The 16,035-nt window shown below is 41.1% G+C and overlaps 2 protein-coding genes across 2 annotated transcripts in view; one reads left to right on the plus strand and one right to left on the minus strand.

Annotated features, from left to right (window-relative positions):
- Positions 1-1,182: 1,182 nt before the first annotated feature.
- Positions 1,183-9,951, plus strand: spata22 (spermatogenesis associated 22; the record flags this gene model as incomplete). The annotated part of the gene is made up of 7 exons (XM_083644598.1): positions 1,183-1,225; positions 1,483-1,620; positions 3,067-3,256; positions 5,413-5,764; positions 5,936-6,044; positions 6,133-6,230; positions 9,760-9,951. The coding sequence occupies 7 exons, from the start codon at positions 1,183-1,185 to the stop codon at positions 9,949-9,951; spliced, it is 1,122 nt and encodes a 373-aa protein (XP_083500724.1).
- A 2,866-nt stretch (positions 9,952-12,817) lies between these two features.
- The window catches only part of lhfpl7 (LHFPL tetraspan subfamily member 7), a gene marked incomplete at both ends in the record, with an annotated part of 238,937 nt that continues 235,719 nt past the window's right edge, over positions 12,818-16,035 (minus strand). Inside the window, one exon of the mRNA XM_083639573.1 lies at positions 12,818-13,044. Within this exon, the coding sequence (XP_083495699.1) occupies positions 12,818-13,044 (227 nt within the window). The remainder of the gene's footprint in view (positions 13,045-16,035) is intronic.

Consider the following 16,035-nt stretch of genomic DNA (forward strand, 5'->3'; position numbering starts at 1 on the left):
AAAGGAATAGTAGAGAGACACTAGTCACTGGACATGCACACCACTCTAATGGGCAACCAATAAAGTCAAATCATTATGGTCTACTTAAGACCTGGATTGTGAATTTATGAAGTTTAGGCCTAACTTTCATTCTGTGTAACTGGTTAATCTTTGGACGTGCATATCACGTATGAACCAGCTATCTTCTTCATTGTACTGGAAAATATCACTCTGGACCTTTTTAATATAGCTAACGGTGATGTTTTCTTCTAATATGATTCTATTAAAAAAATATGTTGATTCATATTGCTTAGAAGAAATGTCCAACCTTTTTCCACAAAATATCAAATTGCAGCCTTCATGTACACTACAAAATATCAACTTGAGCGAGTGCAAAGGAATGGTAAAAAAAGATGGACTGGTGTTCATGTTGCCTAAATCCCTAATTGTGACTTTTCTAAAGAGAGACATTGAAGCCAGGTCAACAAGTGATGGTTAAAGTGATGCCTACAACAACTTGGCAAAAATAATTAATTAAAACACCATATGCCTGGCATTTTCTCTTCCCACAAAGGTTTGTAACCGCTAGTTAAAATACAATTCCATCCAGGCACCCACAAAAATCTACTGTTGTCGACAGTGTTCATTTTATGACACGACCTCCCAGATCAGAAGTGGGAGCATACCGAGCTTACTAGGAGCACCTGAACGCTGCACAGGCAGGCAATTTTGGCGCGTCACGCGCGTGTAGCTGTCCAAGGTCCTGGGAGGAAAAACACCCTCTGGCTACTAAGTTACGCTAGTTAGCAAAATCAAATGTTCAGTTGTAGCTAACGCTTGTTAACAACAAGCAAATAACGGATATATAGCAGCCAAAGTAAACAAATTACTTTAGTGCGGCTAGTTAAGGCGAAGACAACATAGATACTACTGATAGAAAGTAGCTAACTCTAGGCTAGCTTAACGTTAGCTTGCTTGTTAGCTAGCTATAACTTAACGCTAACTTGTTGGCTACGTTACACAAGACAACTGAGTTTACAGACAACACAGTAATGTAAGTTATCTTCTTCACCAAAATCGAGCTGACTTATCCCAATTTGAATAAACTAGTAATTAGCTAAGTAAATCAGTTTATAAAAGACGCATGTTTCTGTAACTTGTGTTATTTAGCAACTAAACGTTACCAGATTATCTGCACCTAACATGATGAGGAGAAATGAAAACCAGCCTCCTAGGCCAACAGCAGGTTTGTTCAAAAGTTGTCATATCTACTACTCAACTACATTTCTTCATCTTCACGTTAACTGACATTATAACCTTTTCCATCTATAATAATTCTATAATAATTAACTTGACTATAGTATGAGTCTTTTGTCTCCTATTATTATAGTCTCTTATCGCGGTTGGGGTGTTGCATGTTCTATAATAAAGCTGATCTGATAACGTCACGTACAGGACTGAAAGATTGGCACACGTCATGTGTTTCTCTGCTGTCTCCATCAGGCTGCCTCTCCGTGCCTCTCTTTAACCAGAAGAAAAGAAACAGACTGCCTCTGACATCTACTCCCTCAGAGAATGAATTATTTTCCCGCAATGAATACATGCCACCCACCAGCTCAGCTCCATCTAACCATGCAGCAGGTGAAATATTCAGTCAAGCTATAGCTATTTCGGTCACTAGGTGGCAGTGCACACAAAGCAAGAAATAAGTAATAAAGTAATTGTGCCAGTAATTGTTGGAGATCACTTTACTATATAAAGTGACTTCCAACAGAGCTTCTGTACTGCTTGAAATGTTTACAGCGTAGACATTCTAAAATCAAGGACAATATTGTATGTCAGTAACAAACAGAAAGAAGTGAGTATTTGGCAGATGTGCAATCAATGTGTGGTTTGTGGAAAATAATATATAATTTGAAGCTTTTTTTCCATATTTGGTTCTAATTTTCGTTTTTAGTGGTGTCAGTTTCCAACTTTGCTTAGGTCTTTGCTTATCAGTGTTCATGATGCACTTGAAAAGGTCTGCATTGACATGCCATTCAAAATTGAATTGATGTATCTCATCTCATGCTCTCACCGAACAAGCCTACCAATCTGTATGTTATTAGAGCATGTTTATATATATATATATATATATATATATATATATATATATATATATATATATATATATATATATATATATATATATATATATATATAGTGGCATATCACCTGTGTTTATAAATGTAGTTGTTGTTTTTGTTCCCTGTGAGGTAGGAGGCTACAGTACTAGAGACATTGAACTTTACACAGTGATACTTTTGCTGTTACAAGGTCCATGACCCTATTTGGCCTGATGGGCCTGATTTTCGCTTAACGGGTCTTAATTTTCAAACTATCGGGACATTTTACCTACATTCACCTAAGTGATCAAATTAATATTCAGATCAGTTTGCTCTACAAATAAGCTTCTGGGACTGTAAGTCCACCTTGATGAATTGTTTGTTGTGTGACTTTTTTCTGGTCAAAAACACACTTTAATGTCTTCCTGTGACTTTTCAGGAAGCAGTTGTTGATCTAGTTTGAGTTTGACACAACCTGCATTACAGTTTGTCCAGTTATCTTTGCACAAAAGTTTTATCAGGGTCCAGATGTTTCTCAAACCGTTTTCAAATCAACTTGTAGATAAAACCACAAATGCAAAACACTGATATTGCTTTACTGTATCTAGCAGACCAAGTGTTGAAATGAGATACACATGCTCCACATCAGAGTACTTTTAAATTCGGTTATGAGTGGTCTATACAATATGCCACACATGCATTGTATTTGCTTGCAATTCAAAGACAATATAAACTACACTTACCAAATTTAAATCCAAACAGATTTGGCCAGAGACACTTTCTGTTCCAATTTGTGAAGCAAATACAAAGATGGATGTGGATATGAATAACAGGCAGGCCATCAAGTCGGTCCTATGCAGTGTCATGTGACGATGGTTTGAAATAACCCCTTGAGAGGCTCTGTATTTCTCTACACACAGTAGAACCATTAGACGCTATTCTTCTTATGTACCTTCCCCTCTGAGAGTGTGTCTTTCCTCAGGGACATATGGATGTTACCAGGCCTCAGGTGCCCCTGCCAGTGCTCCCCAGAGCCACCAGTGGAACAGGCAGGGATACTCACAGTCTAATCAGCCCCAACAGTATGGCAGCAACAGACCTGCTCCTGGACCCGCCCCTACAATGAAAGCCTATACACCGCGACCACATCCATACATAGCTGGAAACACAAGGTATGTTGCATTGACTGACTAATAGTAGTATGGCAGTGATTTTATTTTTATTTTATTTTATTTTATATTTCTTTCCCGATTTTTTATCCCATTTTTAGCCCCCATTAGTGCTAATTTTTTATTTATTTATCCTGGTTGCTGCTCCACCCTCTGCCGATCTGGGGAGAGCCGAAACTGGCTCCATGCTTCCTCCGAGACATGGGCAGTAGCCAGCCGCTTCTTTTCACCTGACAGGGGAAGCTTCACCGGTAGGACATAGCATGTGGGAGGATCACGCTATTCCAACGAGTTCCCCTCCCTCCGAACAGGTGCCTCTAACGACCAGAGGAGGCACCACTTCAGCGACCAGGATATTGCATGTTTTTTTTGGTGTGGGTTTCAGTGTTTCCCACAGGATTTTGAGTATTTGTGGTGGGGGACCGCAGACGCCTTAGGGGGGTGTGGGGGCATGGCCCCCGCGAGATTGTTTTGACCCATTTATTTATTTATTGGTTTATTTGACAGGGACAGTGCATTATTGTTCAAATTTGGCTGGCTGGTGGCTTATTAACATAGGTTCCTGTCGTGTTATGAACTCGAAATGCATATTTATTTTTGGTTTCCAGGGACTTTAACTCATTGAGTCTAAAGACGTCAATTCAAATAGTAACGTAGAGTGCCAATGACGTCTAAAGACGTCAATTGCGTTTTTTGACGGTGGGACGTGGATCAAAGCCTGATGCATCTCCTGTAAAAGTATGGGGGATTTTGAAGGTGTAGAAGCTATTTTACGGACCCATTAGGTGGCAACAGTGCTCTCCGGATTAGAGAAAGATGAGAAAAAAGAGTAGAAGAAGCCGTGTGGGGAAACGGAAATGCTGTAACGTTAGCTGTGCCTGTGAACAGCAGCCAATCTGCTGCCACAATTGAGCCCCTCCGTCTCCGCTGCGATAGCCCATCCACATGATTAGTTGCCAGAAAAGGAGCACGACACCAGCGTCTTTCTGAAAAGCCAAATCATTCTCAGCTGGAAGCGCTGGGAGCCGGCGACAAAAACGCCGGAACGATGTGAAAATAGAGCTGGGTGTAGCGCACTTTGAAACGTGCAGAGCAAACGTGCAGCAGAGAGCCACCAGAGACACTCCCACGGAGGAGTTTGCAGTTGAGGGGTTGCAGCTAAAAAATATTATTTTGCCATCAAAATTCCTTTGTTTTCGCTCTTTTATTGAAGGAAATTATTTTTGAGGTGTCACTACATCAGAAAATATTAGCTTCAGAGTCAGTGATGTGCTTGAAATGCTTCATTTTACAAAAGGCTCATTATCTCAGCTTCTAGTTTGAAACGTCTGTTTTTGCTGAAACCAACCTATCTAATACTGCTGATAACTAAAGAACGGAAAATGATATCAATAAACTTTTTTTTGCTGATGATACAAGATAGTCTCATCGTTCTTTGGGCGTGTTCGGTGTTTACATAGTAATATCACACAATATTCTGTGGGCCTCGAGAAATCACTGAAAACGCTCTGAAAGGGCTGGCACTGGGAGCATCCGTTTTCCAAAAGTGGCTGGCACTCAATGAGTTAATAAACATTGTTGTAAATATGCCAGAATTAGCCAAATGGGTAGTTTACATCTGTCGTCGTTGGCCAGGTGTTACAATAGACTCCCTGAAAGAACAAAAAGAGGTGAAGATTGTCATGATCCATGTCAACATGTGAAAAATAATTGAACTTTTTGGCCCCACTGACTAGGGCTGGTTAGAAGAAAGAAAAAAAAAGAAAAAATAAATGAAAAGAATATATTTTAATGGGCAAAATGATAATAAAAAAATAATAACATACACATACATGTACACATGCTCTGTTGAATGTTTTTCACATTTTTATGTTAATAACAAATGACATTAAGCAAGCAGCCAAGAAACAGGAGGAAATGTTTACAGAAGTATGGACGCCACCGCTTTCGATAGAACCAGCGTGACAGGAAGCCAATCAGGAGCCTGTTTGATACCGAGCTGTTGTTGTGCCTTGATTTGATTTGCTCACGGTGAGAGTGGCCAGCAGGGGCAGCATTCAAGAACAGGCAAAGACTACATATAACTGAGACATTCAAATGTTATTGTCTAAAAAAAGTTAGCGCCCTTATTGATTTATAAGTTAAATGCTCATTTTCAGTTCTCAGATGGGACAACCCAGCAACCCAGCGAGACAGCAGGACTCCAGGACCAATGTGACCTCCAGACAGAGCACTTATCAAGCCTCCTACAACAGTGGGGGTACACAGAGCAAGCCTGCACCCCATAGTGCTTTCTCCCAAATGGCTCAGCAGTCAACCTACAGACAGGCCAGTCCTCTGAAGCATCAGTCCTCCCAACAGGCTAGGCTTCTGCCCCTACCTGTCCCATCACCCCGCAGGTCTTCTGCTCCTGCAGCCCAGCCACAAAATACCCCCTGGAAATCTACAAGCACTAACAAGTCTGGGCCACAGAGAATGAGCAGCACCTTTAAGATTGTGCGCCAAACTCAGGTGAGAAAATTGACCATTTTAATTCAACTGATGGCCGAGGATGTATAGAACGTTATGGAAATTGTACAATTATTTGCAAATGTGTTGAATTATTTGTTATATGGTTAGTGATCAGTGCCGCATTTTTTCCGCTTTGTTTATTGAGCTTAACAGACACCACTGGCATTTCAGGCCAAGCCAGCCGTTGAAAACTCACTGAGGATCCTGACTGCAACTATTGATGGCATGAAACACTGGAGCCAGTTCAAAGACAAAGTCCCAATCTTATTTGAGATATTTGGTCAGTTGTTTATGAGTTTCCGTGTCTAATATGCACTCTTGCGTATCTTTACACTCTATTATTCTGATGGGCTGTGCTCTTCCTTCAGCTACTCTGGACTCTGCGGTCACGTTGGGTTCTCATGGAGCCAAGAGCTTCCTCATGACAGATGGGAAGGCGGTTGTGCAGTGTGTCTTCTATGAAAATGTGAGTAAGGAACAAGCACTTCCCCGTAAGAAGGAAATTGGATTGAAGCAGGCTGTATGTGTCTTGAGTTTAGCAGAGGAGAACATGAAACATTAATACCTATGACTTATCTAGCGCTTTTCTAGGTACTCACAGACGCTCGCTCTAACTTTCTCTAAACTTCCTCAGCGGTCCCTTGTGTTGTTGCAATCACAGCATGGTAAAGGAGACGAGTCTCCGTGTGGGTTAGACCGCTGTATCGGCCCTACCCTTTAATTAAGAAATAGGATAGCAGCCAGTCGATGTTGTGCAATTTGTTTGGCTACTATGCATTTATAATTACTATTGTAAATACTGCACTGGTTGTCTATGGGAAGGCCTTAACCTGAGTTGAATGCTACATTTTGATTGGATTCCACACAAATTCATCAATGTTCTTATTATGGGGGTTTCAATTTATGCAATAAGTCCCAAGAGGCCATGGTTTGTAGTGATTTGACAATGGCTAAGGGGCGTTCTTAAACCCCCCTAGCTCTCGTAAAATCACTGTCAATCACGGCTTCATGGGGTTGACTGCTTTTATAAAACGGTTACTACATGATTGATTGATTGATTGATTGATTGATTGATTGATTGATTGATTGAAGTGTCATACACTCAAGGTGCCCAACCCCCATGGCTTTATAAGACACATACACAATAAAACATGACACATTTACAGCATTTAAAAATTTTAAATAAAACATTTAAAATACAAGTCACAAGACAGCAATGGGCAGGACAGTATGAATCAATACATCAGTTTCTAAATAAGAGGTTCTGTCTCTGCTCCCATGCTTGACATATAAAATTTGCAGTGAGGAAGATTCCTTTGTTGAAACACAGCTCGAGTTTCTCATAGTCAGCCAACTCAAAGAAGTCATCATAAATAGAGGACATTTGACTAAAGAGTACGGGCTCTATTCTCCCACAGGCCATCGGCGCTATTACGGGCCTTAACCGCAAAAAAACGTGCCTTGCGCCTGTTTCGGCAAGATAGCAATAGGCTTTAGGCTGCCAAATGCGCTTTAGGCCAAATGGGCGTGGCGCAGTCCCAAAGTGGGCGTGTCGGCGCTAAATACCAGCCTAGTGATATCTTGGGATCTGGCCTACATTTAGCGCTTTGCGCTTTTGAAAAGCAGGCCTATTCTCTGCCTTCACTGCTTCTTCTCTGTCACCCTTCTCTCTCTCTCTCTCTGAGTTCCCAGCATGCATTGTGTTTCTTCATTTCGCTACTAAATAGCCACCAAATGAGCCAAAATAGATATAAAAGGTAGTTCTAAATTAATGTGTAATGGTAACACAGCCTGCCATTGTCAACATTTCAATATTGGACCAAATAAAAAATCGAAATGAAAACACCACCCTATGTGAAACATATATGTCCTCCTGGGCATATATATACCCCTTGTCGAGTTAACGTGATTTAGAGAAGTAACAGCGGAACGCGCTTCGGAACGCGCTTCTAATGGCATCTGCTATACTGTGATGTCCCTCCAATAACTTGGCCCTATTTCACATTTAGTTTTACAATAAAAACACATTTATGCAATGACTTGACATAATGTAGGGTATATTTATGTGCATCATCCTTCCTGCAGCAGGCGAGAGAAAATGATATCTTTCTGGACAAACTTTCACCAATCTAATAGGCTATATTTTTCTAGCTGATGCATAGAACATTATTTTCACTTTGATCTTGCTATAGTGTAGCGTATTTACATGCTTGCAGTATTGAAACTGCAGTTAGATTGGTTTGAGAAGCATAATAATATGGAATAATAGCCTATAATGCAGACAGACAGGCTGGATGAAGGGAGGGGGGGGGGGGGGCAGAGCGTTTGGCTTTCGTCTGGTTTTGCGGGATCACTGGAATTGGAGCTAAAAAGGCAAGCGTGCGATTCGTTTATTGCACTTATCCAATGAGCATGACGGTGCATAATTTTACGCCTAAAAGGCGTGGTTGTAATGCTTTGGGCTGCATCTAGCGCCAGCACGACGATATCAAGTGCGCCTTTCCACGCCCACTGCTTTGATCTGCGCCTGCCGCTCGGCCTAGAAACTGCGCCGATGCAACGATAGGGGCCACTGTCCCTTCATAAGCAGTGCAGTAGAATAGGAAGTGAATCTCATTTTCAATTTCATGTAACTCACTTACTACATATACCTATACCTGGCAAGGTTTCATAAAATAAACACAGCAACAAAAAAATCCAATAGCTATTATAGCAAATAATCATTCTTCCACCAAGCAATGTAGTCCGTCAGTTGTGACATAGCAGAATGGTTTCACAGCAGCACACAGACGCTGTTTGGCGCAGTAATACTGAGATGCGGTCACAGCCACAGGTGTGCATTTATAGAGTATTTTACAATGGCTTTGAACGGGACTCAGCATATCAACAAGTTGCAAGCCAAGGTCAAATAGAAAATTGGATTTCTCTATAGAATGCGCTCCTCTTTCACTCTCTCTGCTAGACTCACCCTGGTTAAAATGACAGTTCTTCCCATGTTAGATTATGGTGACACCATCTACCGATCTGCCTGCAAAACTACTCTGCAAAAGCTAGACGTTATCTATCACTCTGCCATCCGTTTCGCTACAAATGCCCCTTTCAGAATTCACCACTGCACTTTATATTCCTCTGTAAACTGGCCATCTCTACACACCCGTCGCGAAATACACTGGTTCATGCTAATTTACAAAACTCTCCTTGGTCTGTCACCCCCCTACCTGTGTAGTTTGTTGCATACTGCACCTGCCGCATACAACACCCGTTCTGCTAACCTCATCCTGCTGAAAATCCCCAAAACTCATTCTGTAATCGGTCAGTCGTCATTCCATTCTGCTGTGCCCACAGACTGGAATGGCTTACAAAAAACACTAAAACTGGACAATTTCATCTCCAAGTCAACTTTCAAAGACTCTATCATGGACATATTCACTGACACCTGCAACTGCTTCCTGGACTAGCTCTTATCCCCTGCCTGTCTGCTCTGACTGTTTTTGTTTTATTTGCTCTGTCTGTCTGCTATGTTTTTAACTGTGTTTTAACTTGTGTTTTAATTTGTTCTAAGTAACTTTGTATTTATTTTATCCCCTACCCCCACCCCTCAAAAGGCTGTGCCTTCTGCCAGGTCGCCATTGTAAATAAGAATTTGTTCTTAATGACTTACCTGGTTAAATAAAGGTTAAATAAAAAAATAAAAAGACCAGCCAATCATAATCAAGGACCAGAACTATCCGTATTATAATAAAATAAAATAAAGTCCCGTGATCTAAAACCTGTTTCAGAAACCCCTGTAAGTATGGAGGAAACACTGAATACTAGGAAGAAGTTGTGAAAATTTGAAATATCGAATACTGGCACAAAATATCAGCTATCGGAAGTTTCAATCCAAGAAAGAATGTTAGTATTTGAATCTGCCTGCAAAAACACTTGCTCAAAGCCTATTTTCCATGTCCTCTTGCTATTCTGTATGTGACTGAGTTCTGGCTCTGGTCCAACAGGAGCAGGGACTGCCCCGTCTGATCCGTGGGCATCTTCACCGCTGTGTGGGCAACTACGACCGCAACAGAGACACCCTGTCCTGTGTGTCAGTCCGGCCCGCCATGCCCACCGAGCAGAGGAATGCCCAGGAGACTGTCAAAGCCTGCAACGTCGAGATGACGGCTCTGGTCAAATTACTCAGCGAAGACTGAGTGAGTCAATGAGCTGGAGCACTAAGGAGAAGGATAGGAAAGTGTTATGCTACAGTACTGGATCATAATAGAGTACTGCAGTGTAAAATGTGTGTGTTTTTTTATAGCCATTTTCAGAAAACGCTTAAACTTTTGTTAACCACAGGAATTATTTCACACATTTAAAAAATCCCATATAAAAATCCCAATGACTTTGAGACAAGGGAACAACAAAGTGCATGATGTTATGGGTGTAAGTCTCAATAGTTTTAAAGAGCGTGTTCAAGCTATGAAACAATTTATGACCTGTAAGGGGCGCCATTGTCATGGGTTTGTTGTATACAACAAAGCACACTTGTGCTTTACAGTTCAAATTAAGTTTTTTTGAGTTGCATGTTCTGGCTCAGACATTTATGTATTTATCTGTGAAAATTAAAAGAATGTTAACAGAAGAAGACCTTGTTAATGTACTAACTCAACTAAAAACAAGGTGTTTTGGTTGCAAAAAAAAATAAAAATCTCTTTTCATCAGTTATGAAATATTTTATTACAAACATAATTCACAGAACAGCAAACATTGTTAAGAGGTTAATTCAGGTAAAGCAAACACGATGAGGTAATATCTCAAAATATATCTTTGAAAAACGGGGCAGTTTAGGATGACATGTGAGATCACGTACAGTTAGTTTATTTACAGTCAAACATCACAATGGAAAAACCAATACTTCTACTCTATGAAAAACAGAGCATCACCAGTGCCGAGACTTGACACACAATGGTTCAACAACAAATAGGGGAATAAGTCCAGTGCAGTAATGCCAGTCAGTCCCACAGTCAAGCACAGTATGAGGTCCAATACAATACCAACATTTCCTTCCTCACCTGCTTTCAAAACATATGGCAATGTAATCACAGTCATTTTCAATGTCAGGACATTTTCATTGTGGTATCCTAAATGTTGGCAAATTTTAACGTTCAACCCATTTGCAAAATCCAACCCATTATTCAAGACTTACACGCACATAAACACTTACTAGAAAAGGGAGTCTCGAATAGATTGATGAAATTGGCAGTGTACAGGGACAGTACGTGGGGACGTACACATTTTGTCCTTGGAACATGACAGGAATGGTACCAACTCTTAAAAAGAGACGTGGGTTGAGGAAAACACACTACCACACGTTGACTTATCTGAAGAGCGAATTATTTCACACATACACATACGTAATGTGAATGATGTGTCAGCTGAGCAGAGATAACCAAAGGCGAAGTTCACTTTGTACAACTCCCAGCTCTGCCACTCAAATTCTAAATCACATAAGACAGGGACGCCAAGAATTAATCAGCTGGATGTCACAACCTTTTAATATAGCGATTCGAGTGATTTAGCTCTTATGGATAATTGGCAAAACGTGTCAGGGCATAATTGAACAGAAGTACATTGCTTCCTTTCATTCCTTCTCTATGCCATTACCTTCAAGGATTAGAAGATAAGACATGCAAGTCTTTTTTCACCCAGAAAAAGTTCATGAGATCATACTGCACCAAGTACAGGAGAAACACTACCACTGACAGGGGAAAAATATGTGTGTATATATATACAGTATATATATATATATATAATGGAAAATTATATTAAAATGCTTTACACTATAAGATCCTCAGTTTTTCAGCAGAGCAAGATGATAACCTGATAATAGTATTAAACACTTGTCTTGGTTATGTTAAAAGGCACAAGTTGGTATGGTAAGATCACATTTAAAATCTAGATCAATTGTTCTACCATTAGCAAAGCCCAACTTATCATGCTTCTTTTTTTTTTTACTTTACAATATTCATATATCTCCCTGCCTTTTGCTTGATTCAATTTTGTCCTGAATCAGAGTATTTACTGTAGTAGTATTATGTGTTGTAGACACCAAAAGAAAGATTGCTTAAGTTTAACAAGTGAATCATATCACACTGGGAAAGGTTGACAAAAGGATGCATTATCCCAACATTACATTTATGACAACATTGCCCTGAAACCTCTACTTGACAACTACCATATCTGTTATGTTTCACTTCCTTGTTAGGAGAAATATGTCCATTTCTCTTCACGGTAGGTCGGATGCTGTGTGTATAGTCCTTTTCTTCTTTATAGTCAATTACACCGGTGCCTTTGAATGCTTCTTCTGGATTCCAGATGGCTCACTGCCTGGTCACAAGGCTCCAAGAGAGAAAGGTCTGAATATCCAAAATCCTTTAAAACTCCAAAGTCCCCCTTTTAACGTGTTCTTTTATATCCAACTTCATTCCTCAAACCTAGGCTCTTTGAAATCCAGATCATATTTACAGTCCAAACGCCACAGAACAGTACATAGTCACGAGTTGCTATGCTTGAGAATTGAGACGCATGGGTCTGAATCCATTAACGTCCTCAATCTGTGGCCATGTCAAGTGGCTCGTCTCTAATGTTCTTCTAGCTGAACCATGGGTCAGTTCATCCTGCTACATAATCTCATGCTTCCCACTCTCCTTATGCAGACAACAAGTCCGTTTTGGAATGTTACATAATGTCTACCGTCTTATTACCCACAAAAAAAGTGATATTTATTACATAGTTGTTAAGCATTATTTTGCAATGTCTAAACTTTGCAAATAGTGATAGGAATGTTTGTATTAATTAATTTAATCATGTGAAATAAGGGTGATGTCAACAGTCCTTGCATCTTCTGGCTGTATCATTTCCAGAAACCGTGTATGTTGTTCAGTAATCACTGAGTGGATTATTCTCAAACAGCATCGCCTTAAAAAAGGGGGGGGATGCAGGCATCTCTCCATGACATCAAGCACGGGTTAGAAAGAGTCTGGGAGCAAATAAAATAGCAGGGATCACTTCAATGCACTATAAGAGAGCGGGCAAGGGGGTGGGGGACAGCTGCTCCTTTGGTGCGTATTTGGCAAAAAAGGGCAAGAAGAGAGTGAGCATGACTCCTACGATAGCCAGCATGTAGCCCCAGCCCATCTGGCATTCGCCGGCGTAGTAGATGTCCGAGTCCCCACAGAACGAGCGGACCAGGGTGGAGTTTAGGCCGAAGGGGTACACCAGCAGACCAGAACCCATGATGAACACTGCAGGGAGGAGGCAGAAGAGGAACTGTGTCAGATAAAAAAAGAAACTGTAGCAAAAATCATAATCACGACTATTTTGACTGATATCTAATGTTGACTCATTGACTTTGCCAACATCATGCATTTGTTGAACTTAAAAAAAAACCTGTCTTTTAATAGCCTACTACTGGATTTATTTGAACTTTAAATATAACTGAACTGAAAAATAAATAAATAAATGCAAATAAAAGAAAGAAAGAAAGAAATAGGCTAACTAAAATAAATAAAATATATAAAACATAATTGTTTTATCTCGATGATCTTGTTTTCGTAATTGTGGGAAGCCAAAATTGTAATTGAGATTAAAATTGAATTGAATTAATTGCACAGCCCCGCCCCCTACAGTACATTTGCACAGACTGTTGGAGGAAAGGGTTAATGCCGAAGATGATAATGTGGCAGCTCAACTTGACCTAAAATATTATCCAGCTTCTCCTACAAGTACGCCTCTCTTTCAAACGTCCTCATGTCTTGGTCTACATGCTGTTTTCCTGGTGTCTTTACTGAAAAGCCACTTGGTGGCAGTAGAGGTTCTGCAGGAAAAGTGAGCAGTCTGACCCAGAGTCAAGTGTGTAATTTAGATACTTCACTCGTGCTGCCTCCATTTGCACTCTGAATATATTCCTGGCTTGTGTTTTATTGCCCTACTGTATGAGATAAATCACAACCTTGACAGTATCACAAGTCGTTCCACCATTGAGGAACAGGTCTTTTTATGTATCGAAAAACAAAGGCGTTTGATGACCTGTAATTGACAGTCTTCTAAATGCAAAGTGAATCAAGCCTCGATCCATTAGCGCCCCCTCATTCTAAAACTGGGTAAAAAAGAACAGGAAAAAAAGCAGCTCGCTCAGCACTTGTGCGGCGATCAGCTTTCCCGGACAGACAGTATCCTCTGTGCTCAGGCAGTCAGAGAGTGGCTCACTTTTACAAATGAGTCAAGTCTGCCTGCCGCGCTGCCAAGCAGTTATCGACTAGCGCTACAGAGTATCAATGCTGCTTCCGTCATTCTGAGTGCCGGTTGGATTTCCATCACAACGCCAGGTGTCATAGTTGCTTTAGGTTAGGCTTAGGCCGGGGGAGGCGGGGTTACTGGAAGAGCTTGAACTTGTGGTTGCGAGTAGTTGTCTGGAAAACACAACAAACATATATTTTGTTACGCTGTATCGATTCCAGGAGGAGACATCAGCTCTCCTACTTTCAAGGGCAGCGCTGCATGGCCGATGGAACATGATGCTCACACAAGAGATACACAACGCAATAGCTGAACAAGTATCATCAAATCAATGGTCTGCATAGGCAGTGAAGGAGAGGAGAGTGTGGAAGGGCGCAGGAAGCTTTCTTTGAGGTTCTGGTTGGACGCTGGGGGGCGTTGAGATGGACTGCAGAGGTGTGGAGAGAGGTCTCTCCAGACTGGGGTTCAGTCTGGACCAGCCTGCCCTTGAGTCTTTCCAACGGAGTTCACTGAAGTGATGTCTTGTGTATCCCAGGCCCTCCCAGGCCTCAGAATGGCCCCAGTGTTTTATCTGCAGGGGCCCGGCGCCTCAAAGCTCACTGGCTAACGACACTTTAATGACCTTCTTTATCAAACTATCACTTTTGTGGAAGGCGCACAAAGACACAGGCGCGCGCTTGCCATTCCCTCCCACACAGGAATGATGGCATTTAAAGCAAATCTTGACACACACCTCCCCAAATGGATAAATAATGAACAACACGGGCGACTCCAAAATAATCAATACAGAAATTAAATCAAAGCAGTGTTCTCTAACAAGTGGCAAGTCAGTGATGCGAGGGCTGGATGTTATCAACGCGAGCAGGAGGGGAAGCAGGGCAGTTGTCTGGATCAGATAAGCTGCAGCTCAGGTTCACTGGCTCTCTGCAAGCCCTTAATCACAGCAGAACTGTTGAAAGATTGTTTAAAAAAAAATCAACTTCATATCAGGGCTGAATATGGATCAAGTGTATTCTTCCTGCCTTCATGTAAAACACTGAGAGGGATTAAACCAATGCAAGTGCGTTCACACGTCTATATGACCTGCGTGACGGCATGTATTGCATACCATACAGTCATAGCACGCATTTGCATAGTAATGAAATATCTGGTCTATGGTCAACCTTTATGTATGATAATTTAAAAGATGAAACTGCACTCGAGTTTTCTATTCACCTTATGTAGAAGAGACAGTCTGTCTGGCTTGAGAAACTAACAGGAAGTGTAAACACAATCGGAAGTTGTGATTGTGTTTACACTTCCTGTGACTCATAAACATAGTCTGACTCCTATGTAAGTTAAACTAGATTTGACCAGGTGAGTCAGACTATGTTTGAGCAGGTAAAACAGCCGGTGTTTTGAACAGGAAGTCGTGACACAATGGGTCAAGTGGGCGGGGCTACATAAAGTGAATATAGGACCCACTATGGCAAGGGATGGACAAGCCAGCGCTAATCCTATGGGGAACGGACAGTGCGGTGAAAGAGGCTGATATGACACCTAGTATAAACTGCTCTGAGAGCAGCATTGTTTCTGGACCTTCTGGGTGCAGGAAAACTGCCCTGGAAACAGCATGCAGGGAGACTGAAACCTCAAGACTTTCATTACTGCAACCAAGGAAAGTCAGCCCACTCTCCAGAGTCAAATGTCAGCATTTCAGGTTTCTGCAAACCACAGATATGTTCAACATTAATGTTTCTGAAACAAAAATACGTTGCATATCTACATTTCTAGATATGTGTATATATCAGGAGACACTGCGGAGCGCGTCATCATTCCGAAACCACGCCCAAAACGGGGGGAAACAATATATCTATATTGTAATATAGACCATATATATACGGAAGATGAACACTCCAACTTACTTCCTTGAGAGCTAGATCCACATTTTTCTTCTCGCCAATTCTCAATGGCTTCCTTGTTTTGCTCGGGAGTAAAAACAAACAAACTTTAATTGG

Source organism: Poromitra crassiceps, assembly GCF_964638095.1.
Source record: "Poromitra crassiceps genome assembly, chromosome: 1".
In the NCBI taxonomy this organism is placed as follows: Eukaryota; Metazoa; Chordata; class Actinopteri; order Beryciformes; family Melamphaidae; genus Poromitra; species Poromitra crassiceps.